At 44.5% G+C, this 25,881-nt stretch overlaps 1 protein-coding gene across 3 annotated transcripts in view; it reads right to left on the reverse strand.

Moving 5' to 3' along the window:
• LOC106580830 (numb-like protein) overlaps positions 1-25,881 on the reverse strand; it is a 63,524-nt gene that overhangs the window by 25,990 nt on the left and 11,653 nt on the right. The window contains exon 1 of one of the 3 annotated variants that reach the window (XM_014162298.2): positions 24,924-25,040. The exons of 1 other annotated variant lie outside the window; for it this stretch is intronic. Coding sequence is in view for 1 of the 2 variants with exons in the window: in XM_014162295.2 (XP_014017770.1) it covers positions 10,568-10,608 (41 nt within the window). In the remaining variant the exon portion in view is untranslated. Of the gene's footprint in view, positions 1-10,567; positions 10,853-24,923; positions 25,041-25,881 lie in introns of those variants that run through there. One more of the 3 variants, XM_014162295.2, reaches the window with a different exon arrangement.

Genomic DNA, 25,881 nt, shown 5'->3' on the forward strand with positions numbered 1-25,881 from the left:
TTTGAGAGGAACAGAATTTCAATTTGACTATGGAAAATACGTATTCCTGTTCAAGACTTTGGAAACAGTGTTTGAAACAAAACCACTCCACATAGGGCTTCTCGAGTGACGCAGCAGTCTAAGGCACTGTGCCGCAGTATTGTCACGTCAATACAACTTGGGGTTCGATCCCAGGCTGTGTCATTAACGGCCGTGAACGGGAGTCCCATAGGGCGGCACACAATTGTCCCAGCATTGTCCGGGTTAGGGGAGGGTTTGGCCGGGGAGGCTTTACTTGGCTCATCGCTCTCTAGCGACTCCTCCTGGCGAGCCGGGCGCCTGCAGGCTGACTTCGGTCGTCAGCTGAATGGTGTTTCCTCCAACACAATGGTGCAGGTGTTAAGAAGGTTCGGGCGGTTTCGATGACTTGACCTTCGCCTCTCCAAAGCCCGTTGGGGAGTTGCAGCGATGTGACAAGATTGTAATCACGAAATTGAGGTAAAAATAAAACAACATTTAAAAAAACACTCCACATGCACACTAGGTTAGTAGAACATCAGTCTAGTTCATTCAGTAATGGTAAGTCTGTAGACGAACAACAGAGTTGACTGAGTTTATTACCGTTACTGAGGTAATATAGTTATTATCTCAGTAAAGTATCATGGTCTCCCACAGTTAGAAAAGCCTGACGGCAGGGCAGGGAGCAGGGAAAACGTTTATCAAAGCAAATGAGAAATAGACCAACTAGCCGTGGTCAGGGGTAAGCAGCCGCCACACTGTGAGAGACAGCTAATGCTTAGATTCTACTGGAGATCAGGGAGTGTTGCGGGAACATTCCCCCGGCCATGGCAAAAATGATTTACTGAGGGACTGGTGAGGGACAAAACGTCTATTCTGTAAAAACAGGAATCTTCTTTATGATGTTACCTGCATTCTATTTTTTTTGTGTGTGTATTTATAAAAAAATGTAATAGATCACATACACACTGTGCTGCCTCAGGATGATCCAATTTCCGGGGCCTCTCGGACACTAAATGTAAATACTGAGCGACCCAGAGAAAGAAAAGAGTCGGCTTGTCCCCACGACAACCGTCTGTTTCCGCTCCCCCCTCTCTCCATTCCACATATCCAACCCCCCCTCCCTCCACCCCTTCTCTCTCTGTGTGTGTGTGGTTGTGGAATGAGGGAGCGGAACCAAGCCCACATAAACAGGGGCAGCAGTGTTTTGACTGCTTTCTGACCCTGGGAGAAGAGGTCGGCCCCACTTCATTCCAGGGATACGCAACTCTGGGGTCAGCGGTCCTTCCTGTCGATGTCACATTAGCCATAGTTCATTTGATACAGAGAAACCCCTGAGGAGAGGACAGGCCAGAACTGTATCAGAACACTACTAATACATCACCATCTGTAGTCTGTACTGGAAACACTGAACAAATACAACATTGACGCTCTGGTGGTTACAGTACAGTATGAAGGCCTATACTGTGTACTGGAACGGGATGGTTATGCATATTATAATGAGCGTGGGCTGTGTGCTGGTGCGTCCGTGGGTGGGTGTGTGTGAAAGCTGATGTGGAGAGACAGCTGGAACAGAGGCTGTCATGTGTAAAGGCAGTCTTCAGCCTGACGGACTGACACTCTCTCTAACCAGCACAGACTTCCTGTCTGCCTAGGACGGTCTCCTCTCTACCCCCCACCAACCCTGTTTATCCTCAGTTCACCAGCACTGGGTCTTATTCATTAGGCACCAAAGGGAAGAAAACAGGATGAAACAGGGAGGGTATACCTGAACTTGTCCAATATGAAATGCACATTGTCATTTTGCGTAAAAATAATTGCTTGTGGGTGTGTCGTTATGAATATAACCCAGCTCTCTCCACCATTGTCACAATGCTAACTAGAGGTCGACCAATTATGATTTTTCAACGCCGATACCGATGCCGATTATTGGAGGTCCAAAAACCCCGATGCCGATTAACCGGACGATTTGTTAATTTTTTTATTTGTAATAATAACAATTACAACAATAGTGAATGAACACTTATTTTAACTTAATATAATACATCAATAAAATCAATTTAGCCTCAAATAAATAATGAAACATGTTTAATTTGGTTTAAATAATGCAAAAACAAAGTGTTGGAAAAGAAAGTAAAAGTGCACTATGTGCCATGTAAAAAAAGCTAACGTTTAAGTTCCTTGCTCAGAACATGAGAACATATGAAAGCTGGTGGTTCCTTTTAACATGAGTCTTCAATATTCCCAGGTAAGAAGTTTTAGGTTGTAGTTATTATAGGAATTATAGGACTATTTCTCTCTATACGATTTGTATTTCATATACCTTTGACTTTTGGATGTTCTTATAGGCACTTTGGTATTGCCAGTGTAACAGTATAGCTTCCGTTCCTCTCCTCGCTCCTACCTGGGCTCGAACCAGGAACACATCGACAACAGCCACCCTCGAAGCAGCGTTACCCATGTAGAGCAAGGGAAACAACTACTCCAAGTCTCAGAGCGAGTGACGTTTGAAACGCTATTAGCGCGCACCCGGCTAACCAGCTAGCCATTTCACATGGGTTACACCAGCTTAATCTTGGGAGTTGATAGGCTTGAAGTCATAAACAGTGCAATGCATTGCGAAGGGCTGCTGGCAAACGCACAAAAGTGCTGTTTGAATGAACGCTTACGAGCCTGCTGGTGCCTACCACCACTCAGTCAGACTGCTCTATCAAATCATAGACTTAATTATAACATAATAACACACAGAAATACGAGCCTTAGGTCAAATCCGGAAACTATCATTTTGAAAACAAAACGTTTTTCCTGTCAGTGCAATACGGAACCGTTCCGTATTTTATCTAACTGGTGGCATCACTAAGTCTAAATATTCCTGTCACATTGAACAACCTTCAATGTTATGTCATAATTACGTAAAATTCTGGCAAATTAGTTCGCAACGAGCCAGGCGGCCCCAACTGATTCATATACCCTGACTGCGTGCAATGAACGCAAAATGACACAATTTCACCTGGTTAATATTGCCTGCTAACCTGGATTTCTTTTAGCTAAATATGCAGGTTTAAAAATATATACTTCTGTGTATTGATTTTAAGAAAGGCATTGATGTTTATGGTTAGGTACAGTCGTGCAATGATTGTGCTTTTTTCGCAAATGCGCTTTTGTTAAATCATCCCCCGTTTGGCGAAGTCGGCTGTCTTTGTTAGGAAGAAATAGTCTTCACAGTTCGCAACGAGCCAGGCGGCCCAAGCTGCTGCATATACCCTGACTCTGTTTGCAAGAGAAGTGACACATTTTCCCTAGTTAAAATAAATTCATGTTAGCAGGCAATATTAACTAAATATGCAGGTTTAAAAATATATACTTGTGTATTGATTTTAAGAAAGGCATTGATGTTTATGGTTAGGTACACGTTGGAGCAACGTGTACCTAAGTGATTATATGCAACGCAGGACAGGCTAGATAAACTAGTAATATCATCAACCATGTGTAGTTAACTAGTGATTATGATTGATTGATTGTTTTTTATAAGATAAGTTTAATGCTAGCTAGCAACTTACCTTGGCTTCTTACTGCATTCGCGTAACAGGCAGGCTCCTCGTGGAGTGCAATGTAAAGCAGGTGGTTAGAGCGTTGGACTAGTTAACCGTAAGGTTGCAAGATTGAATCCCCGAGCTGACAAGGTAAAAATCTGTCATTCTGCCCCTGAACAAGGCAGTTAACCCACCGTTCCTGGGCCGTCATTGAAAATAAGAATGTGTTCTTAACTGACTTGCCGAGTTAAATAAAGGTTAAATAAAAAATAAATAATAATAATAATAAAATCGGCCAAATCGGCGTCCAAAAATACCGATTTCCAATTGTTATGAAAGCTTGAAATCGGCCCTAATTAATCGGCCATTCCGATTAATCGGTCGACCTCTAATGCTAACTACTGCCTGTAGCACCACCATCCATCACATAGCACCACTCTCTCACCCATCATTGTGCAACTAAACATTGTTTCTCCTCAATCCCGACCATATATCATTCCACCGTCACACTTACATACAGTACCTTTCCAGCCCTCTCTCTTTCCTGGTCTCTCTCTTTCCCTGTCTCTCTCTCTTTCCCTGTCTCTCTCTCTTTCCCTGTCTCTCTCTCCATCCCTGTCTCTCTCTCCATCCCTGTCTCTCTCTCCATCCCTGTCTCTCTCTCCATCCCTGTCTCTTTCTCCATCCCTGTCTCTCTCTTTCCCTGTCTCTCTCTCTTTCCCTGTCTCTCTCTCTTTCCCTGTCTCGCTCTCTTTCCCTGTCTCTCTCTCCTTCCCTGTCTCGCTCTCCATCCCTGTCTCTCTCTCCATCCCTGTCTCTCTCTCCATCCCTGTCTCTCTCCCCATTCCCTCTCATAGTTCATCCAGCAGACAGTCTCTGTCCTTCATTCATGTCACTTAGGCCATGCCGTAATTCAATCACCCTCCAACACAGTAACGTGGAGCATGCATGCCTTGTGTAGGCTGTGATGGCAGTGTGGGCGACAGCCAGGACTGTGGACTCTGATGTACAGCAGATTATACTGATACATAACCTCTGATACAACACAAACACATCACACACGGCGCGCGCACACACACACACACACACACACACACACACACACACACACACACACACACACACACACACACACACACACACACACACACACACACACACACACACACACACACACACACACACACACACAATCTTACCCCCCACCCACACTTCCAAACAGCGGTGACCCGGATGACCCGCAGTGGTGGAAAAAGAATCCAATTGTCATACTTGGGTAAAAGTGAAGATACCTTAATAGAAAACGACTCAAGTAAAAGTCACCCAGTAAAATACTACTTGAGTAAAAGTCTAAAAGTATTTGGTTTTAAATATACTTAAGTATTGAAAGTAAATGTAATTGCTAAAATGTATATAAGTATAAATCATTTCAAATTCCCTATATTAAGCAATCAAGATGGCACCATTTTCTTGTTTTTTAAATGTACGGATAGCCAGGGGAACACTCCAACACTCAGACGAATGAAGCATTTGTGTTTAGTGAGTCCGCAAGATCAGAGGCAGTAGGGATGACCAGGGATGTTCTCTTGATAAGTGCCTGAATTGGACCACTTTCCTGTCCTGCTAGCCATGCAAAATGTAACGACTACTTTTGGGTGTCAGGGAAAATGTATGGAGTAAAAAGTACATTATTTTCTTTAGGAAAGTAGTGAAGTAAAAGTAAAAGTAGTCAAAAATATAAATAGTAAAGTAAAGTACAGATACCACAAAAAACTACTTAAGTAGTACTTTAAAATATTTTTTACTTAACTACTTTACACCTCTGATGACCCGGATGGGTGTGGGGGTCAGAACACACAGGGCATCTGTTATTGTGGTCAGATAGTTGATGTACCTCGGCATGGCAACAGACATAATTAGCTTTAAACAGGCTGCGACACAACCCACCATCAGTCCTTCCTGTGGCCCTAATGCAATTAGGAAGAAGAAGCCACAGGCCGAGGGGCTTCTGGGAAGACCACTGCTGAGAAGGTCCAAGGCCCAAACTCAATTAGACTGAACCACAGGCTGGTCAGAGAGTAAGTCAGTTAGTATAATGAGAGTGATGCCCTGCCTTGGTCTCTGACTGCCTGTCACTCACACTGCTCTGCTCTGCTGGTCTCTGGGATTCCTCAGCGTATAAAGTACATGAATAAGCTGCATCACCATGACAACAGGTGAGGTGGTGGGACTCTCTGGAAGTAGTTCCACAAACCCACTAATAGAGCACCATATTAGTACTGAACACAACAACGCAGTCATGGGAATATCTTTAAAGTTGTCACGTTATTTATTATTTATGGCCGTGGAGACACATTTCAAGCGCAAACAGCAAGCGTGAAGGAGGGCGCAAAAAAACAAACAAATGTTAAATGCATTAAGTCATAATGCTGAAAGGCATTAAATGTGCCTTATCAGTATTTGTCTTGTTTCTGCAGAGGCAGCATTTTTCTCTCCAGAAGATTAGTAACATTTACAGCTCAGAGCTCTTCCTGAATCCTTTTGTAATGTATGGCACAGTAAACAATGTCTTGCTATTCTGCGCGAACGTTGCAAAAATAAATGTACACATACATGTTATTCAATCATTGCACCCACACTGCTCGCACGTGTCTGCGTGGCCAGGTGCTAAAATAGAAATTGGTTCTATTTGTGACGCTTAACGCGCTGCAAGTTCTGCCTCTCCCATCTCCTCATTGGTTTTTAGGAGCATATACCCACGGGGGTTGAAAGATTAACTTAGGTCCACACTCCAGTCGGTTGCGGTAATGCACCTAAAGTTGTTTGCCAACCGCCATATTAAGTCCAAAATAATAATAAGAAGAAGAAGCCTGAAGGAAGGAGGAGAGATGACTAGACACGAATTCGGTTTACCATTTTATCTGTGGATTAATTGTCGGAGTAGAGGACCTTGTGCATTTCAGGTAAATTAACCTGTTAGGGCTAGGGGGCAGTATTGACACGGCTGGATAAAAAACATACCCGATTTAATCTGGTTACCACTCCTACCCAGTAACTAGAATATGCATATACTTATTACATATGGATAGAAAACACCCTAAAGTTTCTAAAACTGTTTGAATGGTGTCTGTGAGTATAACAGAACTCAAATGGCAGGTCAAAACCTGAGAGATTCCTTTACAGGAAGTGGCCTGTCTGACCATTTCTTGAACTTCTTTTCCATCTCTATCTTTTACTAAGGATCTCTGCTCTAACGTGACACTTCCCACGTCTTCCATAGGCTCTCAGAGCCCGGGAAAAAACAGAATGTCGTCATTCCAGCCCCAGGCTGAAACACATTATCGCCTTTCTCAAGTGGCCGATCAAGGGACTCTGGGCTTATGCGCGTGACCCGACCGCCCCGCCTTTGTGATTTTTTCCTCTGTTTGCCGAAAAGGAGATTCCCTGTCGGAATATTATCGCTTTTCACGAGAAAAATGGCGTAAAAATTGATTTTAAACAGCGGTTGACATGCTTCGAAGTACGGTAATGGAATATTTAGAATTTTATTGTCACGAATTGCGCCATGCGCGCGACACTTCTTTACCATTTCGGATAGTGTCTGGAACGCATACGAACAAAACGCCGCTATTCGGATATAACGATGGATTATTTTGGACCAAACCAACATTTGTTATTGAAGTAGCAGTCCTGGGAGTGCATTCTGACGAAGACAACAAAAGGTAATCAAACTTTTATAATAGTAAATATGATTATGGTGAGTGCTAAACTTGCCGGGTGTCTAAATAGCGAGCCCGTGATGCCTGGGCTATGTACTTAGAATATTGCAAAATGTGCTTTCACCAAAAAGCTATTTTAAAATCGGACATATCGAGTGCATAGAGGAGGTCTGTATCTATAATTCTTAAAATAATTGTTATGCTTTTTGTGAACGTTTATCGTGAGTAATTTAGTAAAATGTTAGCGAATTCCCCGGAAGTTTGCGGGGTATGCTAGTTCTGAACGTCACATGCTAATGTAAAAAGCTGGTTTTTGATATAAATATGAACTTGATTGAACAAAACATGCATGTATTGTATAACATAATGTCCTAGGGTTGTCATCTGATGAAGATCATCAAAGGTGAGTGCTGCATTTAGCTGTCTTCTGGGTTTTGGTGACATTATATGCTGGCTTGAAAAATGGGTGTCTGATTATTTCTGGCTTGGTACTCTGCTGACATAATCTAATGTTTTGCTTTCGTTGTAAAGCCTTTTTGAAATCGGACAGTGTGGTTAGATTAACGAGAGTCTTGTCTTTAAATAGCTGTAAAATAGTCATATGTTTGAGAAATTGAAGTAATAGGATTTCTAAGGTTTTGAAAATCGCGCCACAGGCTGCAAGTGGCTGTTACGTAGGTGGGACGCGAGCGTCCCACCTAGCCCATAGAGGATAACAATGTTTATATCCAACGACAAATTAACTGGCAACAGCAAGCTAGCTAGCTTAATTTCCATAAATGTTTCATGCTTTTTGACCTGTCCCCAAATTAATATAATTGGTTCAGAGTTTGTTTTGATATTTCAACCTGCGTGTCGTCATCGCATCTGGTGTGGGTGGACAAAATCAACGTGTGCAGTCTGGTCAGCATGTAAGGCTACAGGTCAAAATAACCGTCTGCATGTGTATGTGGATGGGGTCGAGCTTCAGTGTGTGTGTGTGTGTGTGTGTGTGTGTGTGTGTGGACATGTGTGCATGCGTGCGTGGGATCTTCTGCTCTCTGTTTCCATTATATATACACATCATCGAAGAAGGGGTCGAGTGAGTGTGCCAACTGACAAAGCCGAGTTGGAATTTCCATAGTGATTCCATAGCAGTGACTTTCCAGTTCTCAAACATACATTCACCCAGACCAGTACTACCAAACATACATACTGCTAACTAGGAGAGAGCAAATTGACTTCCTATTACAGTCATTACTATTTAGTGCCAACCAAATTTATCAAAGCATCTATCAGAATGCATTTGCAGTAAAGATACAGCAGCATTGTCTAAGGAGTGTCATGTGTTTACAGTAAAGATACAGCAGCATTGTCTAAGGAGTGTCATGTGTTTACAGTAAAGATACAGCAGCAGTGTCTAAGGAGTGTCATGTGTTTACAGTAAAGATATAGCAGTAGTGTCTAAGGAGTGTCATGTGTTTACAGTAAAGCTACAGCAGCATTGTCTAAGAGTGTCATGTGTTTACAGTAAAGCTACAGCAGCATTGTCTAAGGAGTGTCATGGGTTTACAGTAAAGATATAGCAGTAGTGTCTAAGGAGTGTCATGTGTTTACAGTAAAGCTACAGCAGCAGTGTCTAAGTAGTGTCATTTCATTTTCTGGCAACAAATCAACCTGCTTTCCCAACCAGCATCTCTGCCAAGTGATCTCAAAGTGATGACTCATCAAGGACATCAATATCAAACAGGACAGGAGCAACTTGAGACCAACAATGATCCAGTATTGTATCTGCCTTTCAGATAAGATCACTGAGAGACACGTGGACATGTCCCACATGCCACCCTATTCCCTGTGTAGTGCACTACTTTTGACTGATTCAAATCATCAACTCATCAAAAGGCTTTGATGATTTGAATCAGCTGTGTAGTGCTAGGGCAATAACCAAAATGTATACCCCTTTGGGTCCCAGGGACCAGGATTGAGAACCACTGACATAGGGAATAGGGTGTTGATTTGGGATACAACCACAGTGAGACCTGTTAGGAGCATTGAGGTTTGGGAATAACAAGCTAAAGGGTAACGGTAATACGGTATATGTTTGTGATGTGAAGGTAAGACGTTCTATGCCAGGGACACAGAGACATATGGTGCAAGTAGAGCCTATGTGCCATGTCACCTTTTCTCATCTCATAGACCTGCTACAAAATCAGAACACTTTGACTTATCTGTGTGGGTGGAGTAAATCCTACCAAATGTTAGGGGCAGCAGGTAGCCTAGTGGTTAGAGCGTTGGGACAGTAACCGAAAGGTTGCTAGATCGAATACCTGAGCTGACAAGGTAAAAATCTGTTGTTCTGCCCCTCAACAAGGCAGTTAACCCACTGTTCCTAGGCCGTCATTGTAAATAACAATTTGTTCTTAACTGACTTGACTTGTTAAATAAAGATAAATGTAATGTCCCTCCCAAACACACAGCTGTGCCCTCAGCTTAGTCACACTCCTCTGTCCCTCCCTTTCTTCACAGGCTAAGCTCTCAGCCAAGGGCCTCTGAGTGAAGATGAGATACACATGCCTGTGTGTGTGCTCCAAGACATGGAGATTAACAACAAAAACACCTAAATCCCCCTGTGCCCTTGTAGGTGGGGAGAAAGAGAGCGGGCATGGCGGTCCAGCTGGTCCAGTGTGTTTGTAGGGGCTCCCTAAACAGCAGGACTAATGTAAAAACACAGCAGCCATGTGAAGACCTCTCACATGCTCTTATCAACCACAGGCTCTCTAATTCACAAGGAGTCATTCAGACAAGAGCAAGTGTGCAGACAGCACTCACATCTCACCCTTCTCAAACACACACTGCAGGAAATAACGTGTGAAAAACATTTCCCTTTTCTCAACATAAGAGAAGTGTTGCATTGCCAATCACTCAAACAAAAAGACAAAAACAGTCCCACTTTTCTCCTGTGTCTGCTTAACTTGGCTTTTGCTGCTACTTCTTCTACTAAGATTCCTCCTTTTCTGCTATGAAAACATCCCTAAACATTTAATGTCGCACACGCGGCACATAAACATATCAACTGAGACTCTAATCTGCTCCATATGGGCGCGGGGGCTAATAGAGCTGCTAAGACTATGAGCTCTTGGAATAAGCCAGTAGACGCCCCATCAGTTTTGACAGCTGCTGAAATGGCTATGGCCAATAATAACCGAGGCTAATGCTATCGCTAACTACACACACGCTAGAGCTAGGCTATTGACCTGTGTTCACAGCTACTGCAACACATCAGCCTATCCTACTCTAACCCCCCCCCCCACCCCAATCCCCCCAGCCACAAACACTCACCTTAGCTCGATGGCCTCCCCCATCTCAGCGCTCAAACTCATCTCAGACCAGTGAAAGCAGAAGAAGAGGCAGAGAGCAGTAGAAGAAGAAGTGGAGAGATGATGAAGATGGTGATGATGGGTGTTCAAAAATGCGAAAAAGAGAACGCCCTGAGACTCGCAGCGGCAGCAGCAGCAGCGGAGGAGAATTAAACTAACAGAACATGCGATGAAAATCTGCTTGGGGATCAGAGAGAGAGAGAGAGAGAGCGAGAGAGAGAGAGAGAGAGCGAGAGAGAGAGAGAGAGCGAGAGAGAGAGAGAGCGAGAGAGAGAGAGAGAGAGAGAGCGAGCGAGAGAGAGAGAGAAAGAGAGAGAGAGAGAGAGAGAGAGAGAGAACCACACCTCTTCTTAAGAGATTAACTTGGAGAGAAGGCAACAGACACATTCACACACACCCCTGTCGCTGTGTGTAATGTGTACGTGTGTCTCTAACACACACACACTCCTGTCTGAATTGCCTGTGAGAGGGACGGTTCATTTTCAGCCTCTCCAAAACCTGTCCGAGAGGATGGGAGGATGAAGAGGACAGACAGAGAGACACAGAGAGGATGAGAATGAGAGAGGATGAGAGATGAAAGAGTGAGAGGGGGAGGAGCGGAGAGGTGATTAGGCTAGCGGTGATACAGTTTCATCCGTCCATCTGGAATGGGGGGGTTTTCTGTGCCTGCAGCCTGCCTGGCCACACGTTCACCTCTGCCTGGGAGCCATTCATTCACCAAGCACTATACTGCTCCAAAGACAAGGAAGCAACTCTCTCTCTCTCTCTCTCTCTCTCTCTCTCTCTCTCAGCTGGAGAAGAGAGAGATAAAGGGAGAGAAAGAGGGAGCGAGAGATAGCTAGATCTATAAAAATAGACAGTGCGTGAGAGGAGGACAAAGAAAGAGAGATAGCTTCACAAAATGGGAGACAGCCAGAAAGAAAGTGTGTCCATCTGTGTTGTGTAATATAGAGAGATTAGCTTGATAATTCACTGTGGGCAAAGCATACAGCGGTGGGCTGAGCTCTCCCATAAGCCTATTAATGGTATAGTTATTGAACACGATGACCTCACGGGCTGGATGGGAACACATACTGCTCAGATTCCTCCTTACGTAACAAAAATGGCTTCCAAAGAATTCAATCAACCAGTGTTTTACCATCACCATCACACCCTAATCATTCCCATGGTAACACTAGCTCTGCTGTTCACCACTCACCAGAGCCTTGTTCTTGCTGTTGATTACACATAGAATTAGAATATAGTCATTATTTTTCTATGGAGCTAACTAGAGTGCACACCTAAACGAAACTATGAGTAATCTTCCCCTGTGGATTGCATTTAAATTAGGATTTAGATTACAGGATCTTTATGGTTTCCCAACTGTGTTGTTTTTCTGTTTTCCCATGGGATCATGGAGAAGACAAAAGCAGGCAACCGGCGGCCCGCGTGCCAAAACCGGCCTGTGAGTGATCATTTAAAAAAAATATATTATAAAAAATAAAAAAGAGACATATGTGATCGTGTCTCAATGTAATCAAGGTATATAATGATTCTTATTTTCAAAAAAATCTATTTTTGGGCTTAGTTGTGGTCAATTTGCAGTGTAAAAAATATTATAATTATGTTCTGACCCCCCGACCATCCACATCGACAAAAATCGTCTTGCGGCTGAATCTAGTTGTCTACCCCTGGAGTAAAGGTTTTACCCCAACAGAAATAGCCATGCAGCCTGGTGTGGTGTGGTGTGGTGTGCTGAGCCATAGGCACTGTGAACATTGATTGCTCAGTGTTGTTAATTGAATTTCTCATGACCCAAATGAGGGCCCACCAGTAGAGCTGGCTTGGTGTGTGTGTGTGTGTGTGTGTGTGTGTGTGTGTGTGTGTGTGTGTGTGTGTGTGTGTGTGTGTGTGTGTACATGTTTTCCTACATTATCAAGACCACAATGTCCTGACAAGCCACCAGAACGTCCTGACAGGTAGGAAAACAATACAAATTTGAAAGGTTTAACGTTTGGGTTAGGATTAGGAGTTAGGTTTAGCGTTAGAGGTTAGATTAGGGTTAAGGTTGGGTTAAGGGTTATGGAAAATAGGATTTTGAATGGAAACACATTTTTACTCCCCAAAAATTCACAAAAACAAAGCTGTGTGTGTGTGTACTCTGATGTTCCACTTTTGAGTGGCTTCAGTGCTACGTGTTTATGTGTGGTGGCTCAACGTGTAAACTCTAACGTTTTACTGATGTTTAACTATGCTAGAGTAAGCCAGGACCTGCGGTGGTAGACATATTCTTTCATGTCCATGAACCGACACACACGCGCAAGCGCTCCCACGCGAACACGCACTCACGAACAGTCGAAACAATTATGATCAAATAGCCTGCCTGTACAACACAGGAGGCTGCTGTCGGGAGGACGGCTCATAATAATGTCTGTTTGATGATTTGATACAATTCCACGCGGTCCGCTCCATCCATTATCATGATCCCGTCCTTTCCAATTAAGGTGCCACCAACCTCCTGTGCTGTACAAATGCTCGATACTAAATAATTTGTGCTTGTGAAAAAAATATTACAGACTCACATGCACTACCATGCAAACCCACAATACACATCCCACAATACACATGATTTGTCAAAAATAGTGACGTGGAATCTATATGGAAAATACATTGGATTTGAAAAAAAATCATCAACTGTTGTTTTGAGGGTTTAATTTTAACCACAGGATTATGTTATCATGGTAACCAATTTTTAACATAGACAAACATTTTATAAAATTTGTTGAATTTGTACCTTTGAAACAATGTCAGATCTCCAACATTATCAAAACAAATAAAAAATAAGCTGGGCAGTACCTCCTACTGGAGAATTGATTTATGTACAGCTATCCATTTGATCTCCCATCCAGGGTTTTAACCAAGTCCAGTCCTACTTGACTTCCATATTTGTCACTGACTAATAGCAATGTGCTATCGTGAGAATGATTAGCAAAAGATTTCTTACTATAACTAGATTCACTGTTGCTATCAAAGGCATTCCAAAAGGTAGATTTAACAGAGCAAATGAAATGGAACCATCTTTTCTACGTCATGTATCAGCAAATCCAACATCGGCCTAAATATTGATGAGTCATCAACAGCTATTGTTTCAATTTAACCCAGGGTTCAACTAAAAATAGACAATACAGGCCTAGGGTTTCAAGCTTTGATTGATTTCAAAAGTAATCTTCAATTGTTAATTAATATGTTGAATTCATGTCTCCATCTCAACCAAAAATCTAAGTTAAAGAATAGGACTAAATCAAATCAAACTTTAAATGCCATTCGATTTTTGGTTGAGATGGAGACACGAATCCAACATATCCATTTTTAATTTGTAGACATGGAATTAAAGCCAGGCTCAGTGGCACAAAACAGACATCTCCTTCAAATGTTGATATTTCGTTGCGTTGACAAACAAACACAATCAATATCCCTTTTACAATACATTAAGTAGCCTGTCTATCATTACAAACTAATGGAACAGTATTTACTCAACCTTCAAATGAGAACCACATCCATGGCCACATTTTAAGGTTATGTAACTATAAATGTCTTCATCTGTAATCCTAGAACGTGTGCAGGTTCAAGATATCATGTAAAGGTCGCGGGTCAGTGGAAGTCTTCACAATATGTCTATAATAATCTGCACAGAATCTTGAACAGCGTTGATCACTGTGGCACTTTTCATGTCATCTCAACTGCAATCCAGGTCATTTGGTTGTGCTATTAGATCAAGCACAGTGATAACACATTGTTGTTGCATAAATACAAAATGTCTGACATTGTATTCCCATGTGTACTTTGCTGTGACACTTGTACAAATTCAAGTCAGACTCACATTATCAGACATTATCTGAGTACAAGGTTTTCCAAAAGTGCTCATCTCATCTCTCCATTCTCAAACTCTGTGTCAGTTATTTTCATTGTATGTACATAGTTGTCATGTTCTCTCTCCTATAGGTATCTCTTTTCCTCTCTTTCCCTTTTTCTATCCATGTCAGCGATTCCTCATCTCTTCTCACAACTCTCCCCCTCCTTGTATCATCCTCTTTTTCCTACTCTCGTTCCAACTTTTAGACACACTTTGGTTCTTCTTCTATACACCGTCTATGACAACAATATAGCCCTGTGTTTTCTTGTTGTATTCATCTTTATTGCACACAATTCTTCCAACATTATGGCAAGCCCAAACAGACAGACTATTTCCATGGGTTTGGTATGGAAATTAGAAACCTGCACCAACTGTTGCTGGATGATGTCATTTCCTGAAACATACCACAAGCCGCAGGCATTTCCCAAACCTCAACAGCAAGTGTGTGTGCACACAAAGTACATCCATACTCAAATGCACTCTACTGTTAGGAGTATACGAACAGAGTACACTAAAGATACACTGGGCCAGTTTGAAAGTAACTATGTATGCAGTTGACTTGTGTTGCTGTGCTACTATGATTCAAACATTATGTGCATGGATGAGCTCCAGTGTACGTGTGCTTTCAGCCAGGCTCATGTCAAGTGTGTGTATCAATTGTCTGGGAATGGTGTGATCCGAAATCCCTGTTAGCCACACTGTATGAGATACAGCTCAACTTTCCAAACGATTGTCGCAAATCAGATACCAATCAGCTAAGCCCACAGAAGTAAATAACTCGTGACTCTCCTCCTGTCCAATCATCTTCTGAGCTTCGGGACACAGCCCCACTGTCCGGTCCAGTGCTGGCCAGAGCCAAGTCCAGACACTCATCTAAAAAACACTGGGATCGATGTGTGACTTTGTTCAATATAATAATATATATGTCTCTCTCTCTCTCTCTCTCTCTCTCTCTCTCTCTCTCTCTCTCTCTCTCTCTCTCTCTCTCTCTCTCTCTCTCTCTCTCTCTCTCTCTCTCTCTCTCTCTCTCTCTCTCTCTCTCTCTCTCTCTCTCTCTCTCTCTCTCTCTCTCTCTCTCTCTCCAACCAAAAGCATGTTCTGTTCCCCACTACAAAGACACATTGTCACCAATCTGCTAAAAAACTATGGAGGATAGAGAAATGTGTGAGTATGTGTGTGTACCTCCTTGCGGCATCCCAAAACATTCCGAATGCAGCCTATTTAACGGCACCAATTAACCATGAAGTAAATGCTCCAGACTCTCTTTTTTTACTGTCTGGTAAATAAACTGTGGTTCTTGCCTGTAAATTGCCTGAGAGAGAGAGGATCGATGGCTTTCCTCTCTCCAGGGGTGTGTGTGTGTGTGTGTGTGTGTGTGTGTGTGTGTGTGTGTGTGTAGAGGGAGCAAGCAGAGTGAATTGGGTCACATGTCTGGTGGGCTAACAAAGGGGCAGCAGTGAGCCTGAGACCTGATATGCAACACCAGTGCTCTGCACGCACACACACGCGCACACACACACACACACACACAATAGCTATTACACGTGGGCCACTCAACCTCTAATTGTGTCCACAAGGCAGGTCATTGCAGACGGCTGTAATACTGCACATGGTACAGTTTTCAGAGTAATAGCCATGGAGGGGAGCCCCCAGCCTACGTTGAGTTCTCTGTCAGGCCTGTTTTCAGCACCTGAGGACTGGAGTGTTAGGCTACCCTCTGATTGCTTGTCATAGTAACAGAGTACTGCCCTATCTGTCGCCTCTTTCAGTCCCTCTCACAACGTGTCTCCTGTACACCTTGCGACGCGATTATCTTTAGCCTCCCTCCTTCCTGCCCTCGTTCTCCTATGTTTTTCCTAGTCGTGCAGTGTGTGATTTTCTCTCTCTCTCTCTCTCTCTCTCGTCTCCTAATTCCCTCAGCCTTCTGGGACTTTACTCCTCTCTGATGAAGTTGGCGCTGCTTACACTTGAGATGAGATGAGAGGGAAAAAAACTGAACGCAAACACAACCTTGTGCTGAAGAGGAAATGTACCAGTGTTTACAGCAACAAGACCTATTCCTGAGCGGGATCAGAGCAGAGGAGAGAGAGAGAGAGAGAGAGAGAGAGAGAGAGAGAGAGAGAGAGAGAGAGAGAGAGAGAGAGAGAGAGAGAGAGAGAGAGAGAGAGAGAGAGAGAGAGAGAGAGAGGGGAATGGGAGAAACAGAAACAGGGACTGAAAGACAAAGTAATAGGATGCTGAAAACCCTTTCCCTCCCACACACAGCGAAACACACACATTTGCAAACATTTCTAAAAAAAACGTTTTTCTTTGTCATCATGGGGTATTGTGTGTAGCAGGTATTCCCAAACTGGGGCAACGCCGTCGGGGGTACGCCTCGTTTCACTGCCAAAAATACAATTAAACCATCTAGTGTTCAGAGAAATAACAACACAACGGCAAATACAGGTAGCCTAGTAAAATAATTAACATCCAATCACATGAATCGTTACTCTCTCGCGGGAAACCTTCACTCTTGCGCAGACATTTAGAAACGAAACGTGACAATTTGAGAAATACGCCACGGGAGTTTTCTGAGCGAGAATAAAGACGACTTTCGAGTAGTAAGACATGTATGAAAGCAACAGATACCATTAATAAGAAGGGGCTAGAAGCTTCTTATATGGTGAGCTACCAAGGGGCTAGGATAGGCAAGCCCCATACTATTGTGGAGGACTTAATTCTTCCTGCTGCCGCGGATATGGCTGGGACAATGCTGGGGGAAAAGGACCAAAAAACTATACAGACAATGTCTTCATCAAACAACACTGTTTCACAACGCATCAGTGACATGGCAGGAGATGTTTTGAAACAATACCTGCTTTCCATACAAGCCAGTGAATTATATGCATTACAGCTGGATGAGTCAACAGATGTGGCGGGCCTGGCACAGCTCCTGGTATATGTCCGTTACGTTTATGGGGGGTCAATTAAGGATGACATCCTCTTCTGCAAACCACTGGAAACCAGGACAACAGGAGATTATATTTTTAAAGTACTGGACAGCTTTGTGACTTTGGGGTTCAAGATGTGTTGGTATCTGTACTGATGGCGCAAAAGCCATGACAGGGAGACATAGTGAAGTGATAACGCGTGTGCAAGCAGATGCTCCCGACGCCACTTGGGTAACACTGCAGCATCCACCGAGAGGCTCTTGCTGCCAAGGGAATGCCTGACAGCTTGAAAGATGTTTTGAACACTACAGTGAAAATGGTTACCTTTGTTAAAGCAAGGTCCCTGAACTCTCATGCATTTTCTGCATTATGCAATGATATGGGCAGCTACCATGTAAAGCTTTTACAACATACAGAAGTGCGCTGGTTATCAAGGGGCAAAGTATTGACACGTTTTTTTTAAATTGAGAGACGAGCTTAAAGTTTTCTTTGCTGACCATAATTTTCACTTTTCTGACCGCTTGCATGATGATGAGTTTCTCACACGACTGGCCTATCTGGGTGATGTTTTTTCTCGCCTGAATGATCTGAATCTAGGATTACAGGGACTCTCAGCAACTATATTCAATGTGCGGGACAAAATTGAGGCTATGATTAAGAAGTTGGAGCTCTTCTCTGTCTGCATTAACAAAGACGACACAGGTCTTTCCATCATTGTATGATTTTTTGTGTGCAAATGAACTCAAGCTTACGGACAATGTCAAATGTGATATAGTGAAGCACCTGAGTGAGTTGGGTGCACAATTACGCAGGTACTTTCCCGAAACAGATGACACAAACAACTGGATACATTATCCCTTTCATTCCCTGCCTCCAGTCCACTGATATCTGAACAAGAGAGCCTCATCAAAATTGCAAAAAGTGGTTCTGTGAAAATTGAATCAGAATTCACTGCCATATTTCTGGATAGGGCAGCGCTCAGAGTTTCTTGCCTTGGCAAATCGCGCTGTTAAGACACTGATGCCCTTTGCAACCACATACCTATGTGAGAGTGAATTCTCGGCCTTCACTAGCATGAAAACTAAATACTGGCACAAACTGTGTGTGGAAAATGATTTAAGACTGAGACTCTCTCCAATACAACCCAACATTGCAGAGTTATGTGCATCCTTTCAAGCACACCCTTCTCCTTAACATGTGGTGAGTTATTCACCATTTTTGATGAACAAATAAGGTTTTATATGTAAGATGGTTAAATAAAGAGCAAAATTGTTGATTATTATTATATTATTATTTGTGCCCTGGTCCTATAAGAGCTCTTTATCACTTCCCACGAACCAGGTTGTGACAAAAACTCACACTCATTCTTATGTTTAATAAATGTATCGTATAGTGTGTGTGTGTGTGGCAGACTTACAATGATGGCAAAAAGCAACATTTGAGAGTGCGCTGACCCTGGTGCTAGAGGGAGTACACAGCTGGAGGTTGAATGTATGAAGGGGTACGGGACTGTGTGTGTGTGTGTGTGTGTGTGTGTGTGTGTGTGTGTGTGTGTGTGTGTGTGTGTGTGTGTGTGTGTGTGTGTGTGTGTGTGTGTGTGTGTGTGTGTGTGTGTGGGTGTGTGTAGGTGTGTGTGTGTGTGTGTGTGTGTGTGTGTGTGTGTGTGTGTGTGTGTGTGTGGGTGTGTGTAGGTGTGTGTGTGTGTGAAATCAAAATGTTATTCGTCACATGCTTCGTAAACAACAAGTTAGCGCAAAAAGGGTCAATGCAGACAGCCTGCAAAATATAGATGAAAACTATTTGGTAAATGGTATGGTTTACAGCTTAACTCAGGCGTGCAGAACCTTGAGACTTCCTTAATATTACAGATTGCGCACCAGCTGATGTTAACAAAGACACACCCTTACAGAGCGCTGTCGTAAGGTCTTGACGATGCATGGAAAAAACAGCTAGATGTATATTATCCATGTCCTTGTGCAGCCACAACTCTGAGAACCATAGTGTATATGTGTGTGTATATATGTGTGTGTTGGGGTGTCAGTGTAAGTATGTGTGAGTGTGTCGGTAAGAGTCCAGTGTGTGTGCATAGAGTCAGTGCAAGAGAGTTAGCGCAAAAAAGGTCAATGCAGGTCGTCCGGGTAGCCATTTTATCAGCTATTTAGTAGTCTTGTTTAGCAGTCTTGTGGCTTGGGGATAGAAGCTGTTCAGGGTCCTGTTGGTTCCAGACTTGGTGCACTGGTACTATTTGCCGTGCGGTAGCAGAGAGAACAGTCTATGGATTGGGAGACTGGAGTCTGACCATTTTTGGGGCCTTCCTCTGACACCGCCTGGTATAGAGGTCCTGGATAGCAGCGAGCTCGGACCCAGTGATGTACAGGGCTGTACTCACCACCCATTGTAGAGTCGAGGGCCTTGCAGTTGCCGTACCAGAAAGTTAAGATGCTCTCAATGGTGCAGCAATGGTGTAGAATGTTGAGGATCTGAGTGCCCATGCCAAAGCTTTTCAGCCTCCTGAGGAGGAAGAAGCACTGTTGTGCCCTCTTCACAACTGTGTGTGTGGACCATGTTAATTCCTTCGTGATGTGGACACAGAGGAACTTGAAACTCTCAACCCGTTCCACTGCAGCCCCATTGATGTGGATGGGTATGTGCTCGTCCCTCCGTTTCCGGTAATCCACGATCAGCTTATTTGTCTTGCTGACGTTGAAGGAGAGGTTGTTGTCCTGGCACCACACTGTCAGGTCTCTGACCTCCTACCTATAGGCTGTCTCACCGTCATCAGTGATCAGTCCCACCACTTTCGTGTCGTCATCAAACTTGATGATGGTGTTGGAGTCTTGCGTGACCACACATTCGTGGGTGAACAGGGAGTACAGAAGGGGACTAAGCACACACCTCTGAGGGGCCCCCGTGTAGAGGGTCAGTGTTGCGGATATGTTGTTGCCTACAATCACCGCCAGGAGGCGGTCCGTCAGGAAGTCCAGGATCCAGTTGCAGAGGGAGGTGTTCAGTTCCAGGGTCCTGAAATTGGTGATGAGCTTTGAGGGGACTATGGTGTTGAATGCTGAGCTGTAGTCAATGAAAAGCATTCTTAAATAGGTATTCCTTTTGTCCAGGTGGGTGAGGGCAGTGTGGAGCGCAATAGCAATTGTGTCATCTGTTGGGGCAGTATGAGAATTGGAGTGGGTTCAGGCTGTCTGGGATGATGGTGTTGATGTGAGCCATGACCAGCCTTTCAAAGCATATAATGGCTATATATGTGAGTGCTACGGGGCAAGTTGATATTACAGACCGGGTCAGGGAAAATATCAGTGAAGTAATCCTCGAATTCCTTTTTCCATGATTAGGGTCTCCTCAGAGAACACCGTTCACTTTTAATTAAGCTTCCACTGCGGCCGAGCACCACATTTACATCCAGGACTGAGCACAGAGAAATAACATCGCAGGGTCAAGCACCGGTCGTGTATTACTGAGGGTGTGTGAATCTAATCCTGGGATATGATAGGCTGAACCGTCCTAGAGGCACATAGTGAGATCACTAGGGATGCATACGAGTTTGTCACCAGATGAACTAACTGCTACACGGTGCTGGGAAATAAGAGTGCGTATCAATAACAGTGTTGAAATATATGACAAAATTCTATTTCAGCAGAGAGGAAGGTGTGTGGCTTTCAAGCCCCAGGATATTTCCTATGCATCAGTATGGAAACATCCAGAACATATATTTCACAACATCCCCTAAAGCAGTTAACCGACCGCAAGAGACTTGTGAGAAGAAAACAAAGTGCTACCAAAAGACAAGTCCCTACAGCCTCCACTTTCTTCCTCAACAGGTTTCACGCATGACATCACTTGATTGACTTCCTGTCCCTCCCTCTTCCTCTCATCCCCCTCTCTCATCCACACGCCCCTCTTCAATGTGGAAAGATGGAGAGGCAGTGGTGACTGGGTATTTCTGTGTCTGTCTGGGCCATACCATTACCTCATGCGGCTCTGGTTTAAAAACGACACTCACATTCTTACATCGTCCCTCTAAGACCGTAGTTGGAGTGACAATGTCATGTTTAACTTTGTCTCGCTCTGATTGGGTATAATGTGAATTACCTCATGGTATTCTAGGAGGCCCCAGTGGTCTAACTGTCTGTCACACCCTGCCCTGCTCTGAGTGACTCACAGTAGGAGAGGAGAGTAAGAGTAGAGGCCAAACACAGATGGCCCACAGCAGGGCTGGGCTGGCCCAAATGGCCCCACCATGAAAGCTAGCAGCGTCCCTGGTGGGGAACAGAACCACGCCACTTTGTCATGTTAATGGAGGGGGGACAGCTGCCGGGTGGTGGGGGGCGGAGGTGGGGTACGGGACCAGACAGGAGGGACACACAAAGGAGGCTGAGTGAGCCCCATACAATCACCCCCACGTGCCCAAAAAATACCATAAAGCCAGGTCCCTCTTCGCCTGTGACCTTTGGCCCCAAGTGAACCCACACATGCGATGCGAGGCAGCCAGGAATGCTTTCACCCTGGACGGGTGGGCAGTCTGTTGTAGTGACCCACTGGGAGATCAGACAGCGGAGTTGGAGAGAGTGGAGTCAGGCTAGCTCTGAGAGATCGATAAGCTTTTAAGTCGGCATGTCTCTGTGACTCTGTCTCCCTCCACTGTCTGTCTACAGGCGGGCGCTCTCACTGGAAGCCGAGAGAAAAGCTTGCAGAATTTTCTAGGGCAATGAGAACAGCGGGGATCCCGGCAGCAGCAGCCTAAAAACAGGCAGCCAGTCACATCCCCTAGCCAATCCTACATTTAACGGAGAGTGTTCGTGCAGAAAGGCACCACTGGGCAAACACTGGTTGAATCAACGTTGTTTCCAAGTCATTTCTATTAAATTACATTGAACCAACGTGGAAAAGACGTTGAATTGACGTCTGTGCCCAGCGGGGCCAGACTCGTCAACAAACATCTGGTGCCACGCAAAGACAGGCCGACTTAAAAAAAGCCAAGTCCAAGTGTTATCGTTCAGAAGTTTTACTGCACCCTATAAGAGGAGGGGTAATTGTCTTCAACAACATCGATTGCAGTTTGGTCGGTGGTGTTTTAGACTCGAGGCTTGTTCCCTGAATGACCTTGACGGGCTACAAAAACAGTATTGATCCCAAACGAATGGCCTGATTGGTGCAGATAAACAGAGATTCAAGCATTTAGTGGGCTACAACAGGACTGCCATGTGTCAATGTACACTTGTAACAGGGCAGAGAGGAGGAGCATGTGCCAGTCAAAGCACTTATCCAGTGAGAGAGAAAGAGAGAGAGAGATCAGACCAGTTGTTTAGTCTCGTTGCTATGAAACAAAAGCGTCAGAGTGGAGAGTGGCCCAGGATCAACAAAAGACACTTTCAGCTCTTCAGGCAGAGAGGAGAAGAGAGGAGAGGAGATGAGAGAGGAGGAGAGGAAGTGAGAGGAGAGAACGTTGACCTTCTCTGCCTTACAGAATGGCCACGGCAGAGAGGAATAACTCAGAGCCCAGGATACTTACAACACCATATCTGTCCACTCCCAAAACCCAGTGAGAAGACAGGCTAACCAAAATAATGACAATACTCCCTAAACAAGCGTGCCAGGACAAAAGCAGGGATTTTGGGGCAGAGAGGGAGGGGGGGATCATGGGAGGAGTGTGGGTCCACAGTGTGGGCAAAGCACAGATTAGAAGCACGAATCACAGATGGCCGCCGCTTCTCCCCTTTTCACAGTAGCGCCGCAAATAATTAACCCAAGTGTCCCCCTTTTCTCTTTTGTCAGCACGCGTCTATCAAATGAGAGCGTGTGTCCGACGCAATGGCTGCCACACAAAGGCCCGCCCACCCCCCACCGTCAGCGTGAATAGAGAGGCACTTGCAACTTGTCAGGGATTGGAACAATGGGATAGGGGAGGGGAGGGAGGGTGTGGCATCAGTCCAGCACGCAGCAGCCCACCCTCGAGGCATCACAGCCAGCCACTGGATTTTAACTACAGCTCCAGGCTTCTACCAGTCCTGGAGGCCTCAGAGGCACACAGCCAATACTAAGCCACAGCCTTTGGTGTGACTGATCAAACATTTGTCTCAAGGGGGATTGCATAGGTGTGTATTTGTATTTATTATGGATCCCCATTAGCTGCTGCCAAGGCTGCAGCTACTCTTCCTGGGGTCCAGCAAAATTAAGGCAGTTTATACAATTTTAAAAACATTACAATACATTTACAGATTTCACAACACTTTGTGTGCCCTCAGACCCCTACTCCACCACTACCACATATCTACAGTACTAAATCCATGTGTACGTGTGTATAGTGCGTATGTTATTGTCTGTCTCTCTGTGTGTGTGTGTGTGTGTGTGTGTGTGTGTGTGTGTGTGTGTGTGTGTGTGTGTGTGTGTGTGTGTGTGTGTGCCTATGTTTGTGTTGCTTCACAGTCCCCATTGTTCCATAATATTTTTTTTTTAATCTGTCACTCAGGGATAATGAGTATGTGTGGAAGTGTGCGTGCATGCATAAGTGTGTGTGCATGCATAAGTGTGTGTGCATGCATAAGTGTGTGTGCATGCATAAGAGTGTGTAAGTGTAAGTGTGTGTGTGTGCGTAAATGTTTGTGTGCGTAAGTGTGTGTGTGTGTGCGTAAGTGTGTGTGTGTGTGTGTGTGTGTGTGTGTAGTCAGGTTTGTTCAGTCGGGGGAGAAGGAAAGTAAAAACCCTGGAACAGCTGGGTGGGGTCTGGGGGGACACAATGAAGAGAGAGAAAGGGGGAGGAAGTGAAGAGGGGAGGGAAAGAGATGCAGATGCAGGCAGGCAGCTAGGCCACCTCTCCAAACGCTTGACAGGGTCTTTTGTGACAGCAGCTGGTTTTGGAGGGGGTCAGACCAGCTGTGTTTTCATTGACCCTCCCCTCCCTCCACTGCTCCCCAACCAAAAACAGCCAGCTGTAGGCTGGGGAGAGGGGCGAACAGGGATTTGAGGAGAGGAGTTTTCCTCAAACCCACGGCATGTGGTCACCTATTCCCGGTTCTTAACACTGAGCCTCATGCAGTCTCCCTTGACAACCCACCTGGCTTACTCCAGGACCAGCACATGGCTTAGAGGGAGCGCTGGAGAATGATGATGAGGATGAAGACAAGGATGAGATGACAGGCCACCAGAAGCAGAAAAGCCAATCAACCATCTGTCGGAGAGCGTGTCTGTCATGTCATGTGATTTCCCCCTATACTAACACTGACAACATTTTTGCAGCAACTTCCACCACGTCCCATTAGACGATCAACTGAACCAGCCACAGCCAGAGTTTTCCCCAGAAATCTCTTCTAGAATGGACTAACTGGAAAGCACCTGGACACCAGCACATCCTCCTCCTAGTGAGGCCCAGAGGTCCATATGTGGCCCTACAGGCTCCAGAAACACCACAGACAGCAGAAACAGACAACAACACAGCAGAGAATCTGTTTCATAGTCATACTCTGTACTAGTCATAATCATACCTGTCTCTCAGTCCACATCCACTTCAGCTTGAAAACGTGTAGTTATGGAAGAAAAACGAGTGGCTATCTGACTATTCTCACACGATACTCGTAACAGGGAGCAGAAACACAGAAAGGCAGAGAGCGCGAGAGAGAGAGAGAGAGAGAGAGCGCGAAAGAGAGAGAGCAAGCGGAAGGGAGGGAGGCGAGCGAGAGATGGAGGGAGGAGGAGACAAGTGGGCCAAAGACCTAATTTCTCTGCCAGAGAATAAACAGGGACGGGGTATGGATGGGGGAGTTGTTACGCAAGGCCTTGGCCCAGTCTCTCAGAGGACGAGTACAATGGTGAATGGGTGGTTAGAGAGACTGCACTGTCTGCAGAGGGATAGAAAGGAGCAACTTACTGTAAGTGTTAAGGGAATGCAAGTTGGGCGGGGTCAGTGAAGTCAGTGTTAGCAAGTAGCATTAGCATGGCTTTGGATCAGTATTTTATTTGTATTTTTCATTTAACCTTTATTTAACTAGGCAAGTCAGTTAAGAACAAATTCTTATTTACAATGACGACCTACCTACCTGAACATACTCGAAGTCTTAATCCATGCTAGGCCTATAGTTTCTGGCTATATTCTTTCCAAAAGCACCTTAAACCCCAACCTACATCAGACAGACTCCCACCTGGCCAATCCCCAACCAACCACCACGATGTACACTACCGGTCAAAAGTTTTAGAACACCTACTCATTCAAGGGTTTTTCTCAATTTTTACTATTTTCTACATTGTAGAATAATAGTGAAGACATCAAAACTATGAAATAACACATACGGAATCATGTAGCAACCATAAAAAGTGTAAAACAAATCAAAATATATTTTATATTTGAGATTCTTCAAATAGCCACACTTTGCCTTGATGACAGCTTTGCACACTCTTGGCATTCTCTCAACCAGCTTCATGAGGTAGTCACCTGGAATGCATTTC

Source organism: Salmo salar, chromosome ssa20, assembly GCF_905237065.1.
Source record: "Salmo salar chromosome ssa20, Ssal_v3.1, whole genome shotgun sequence".
Taxonomy (NCBI): Eukaryota; Metazoa; Chordata; class Actinopteri; order Salmoniformes; family Salmonidae; genus Salmo; species Salmo salar.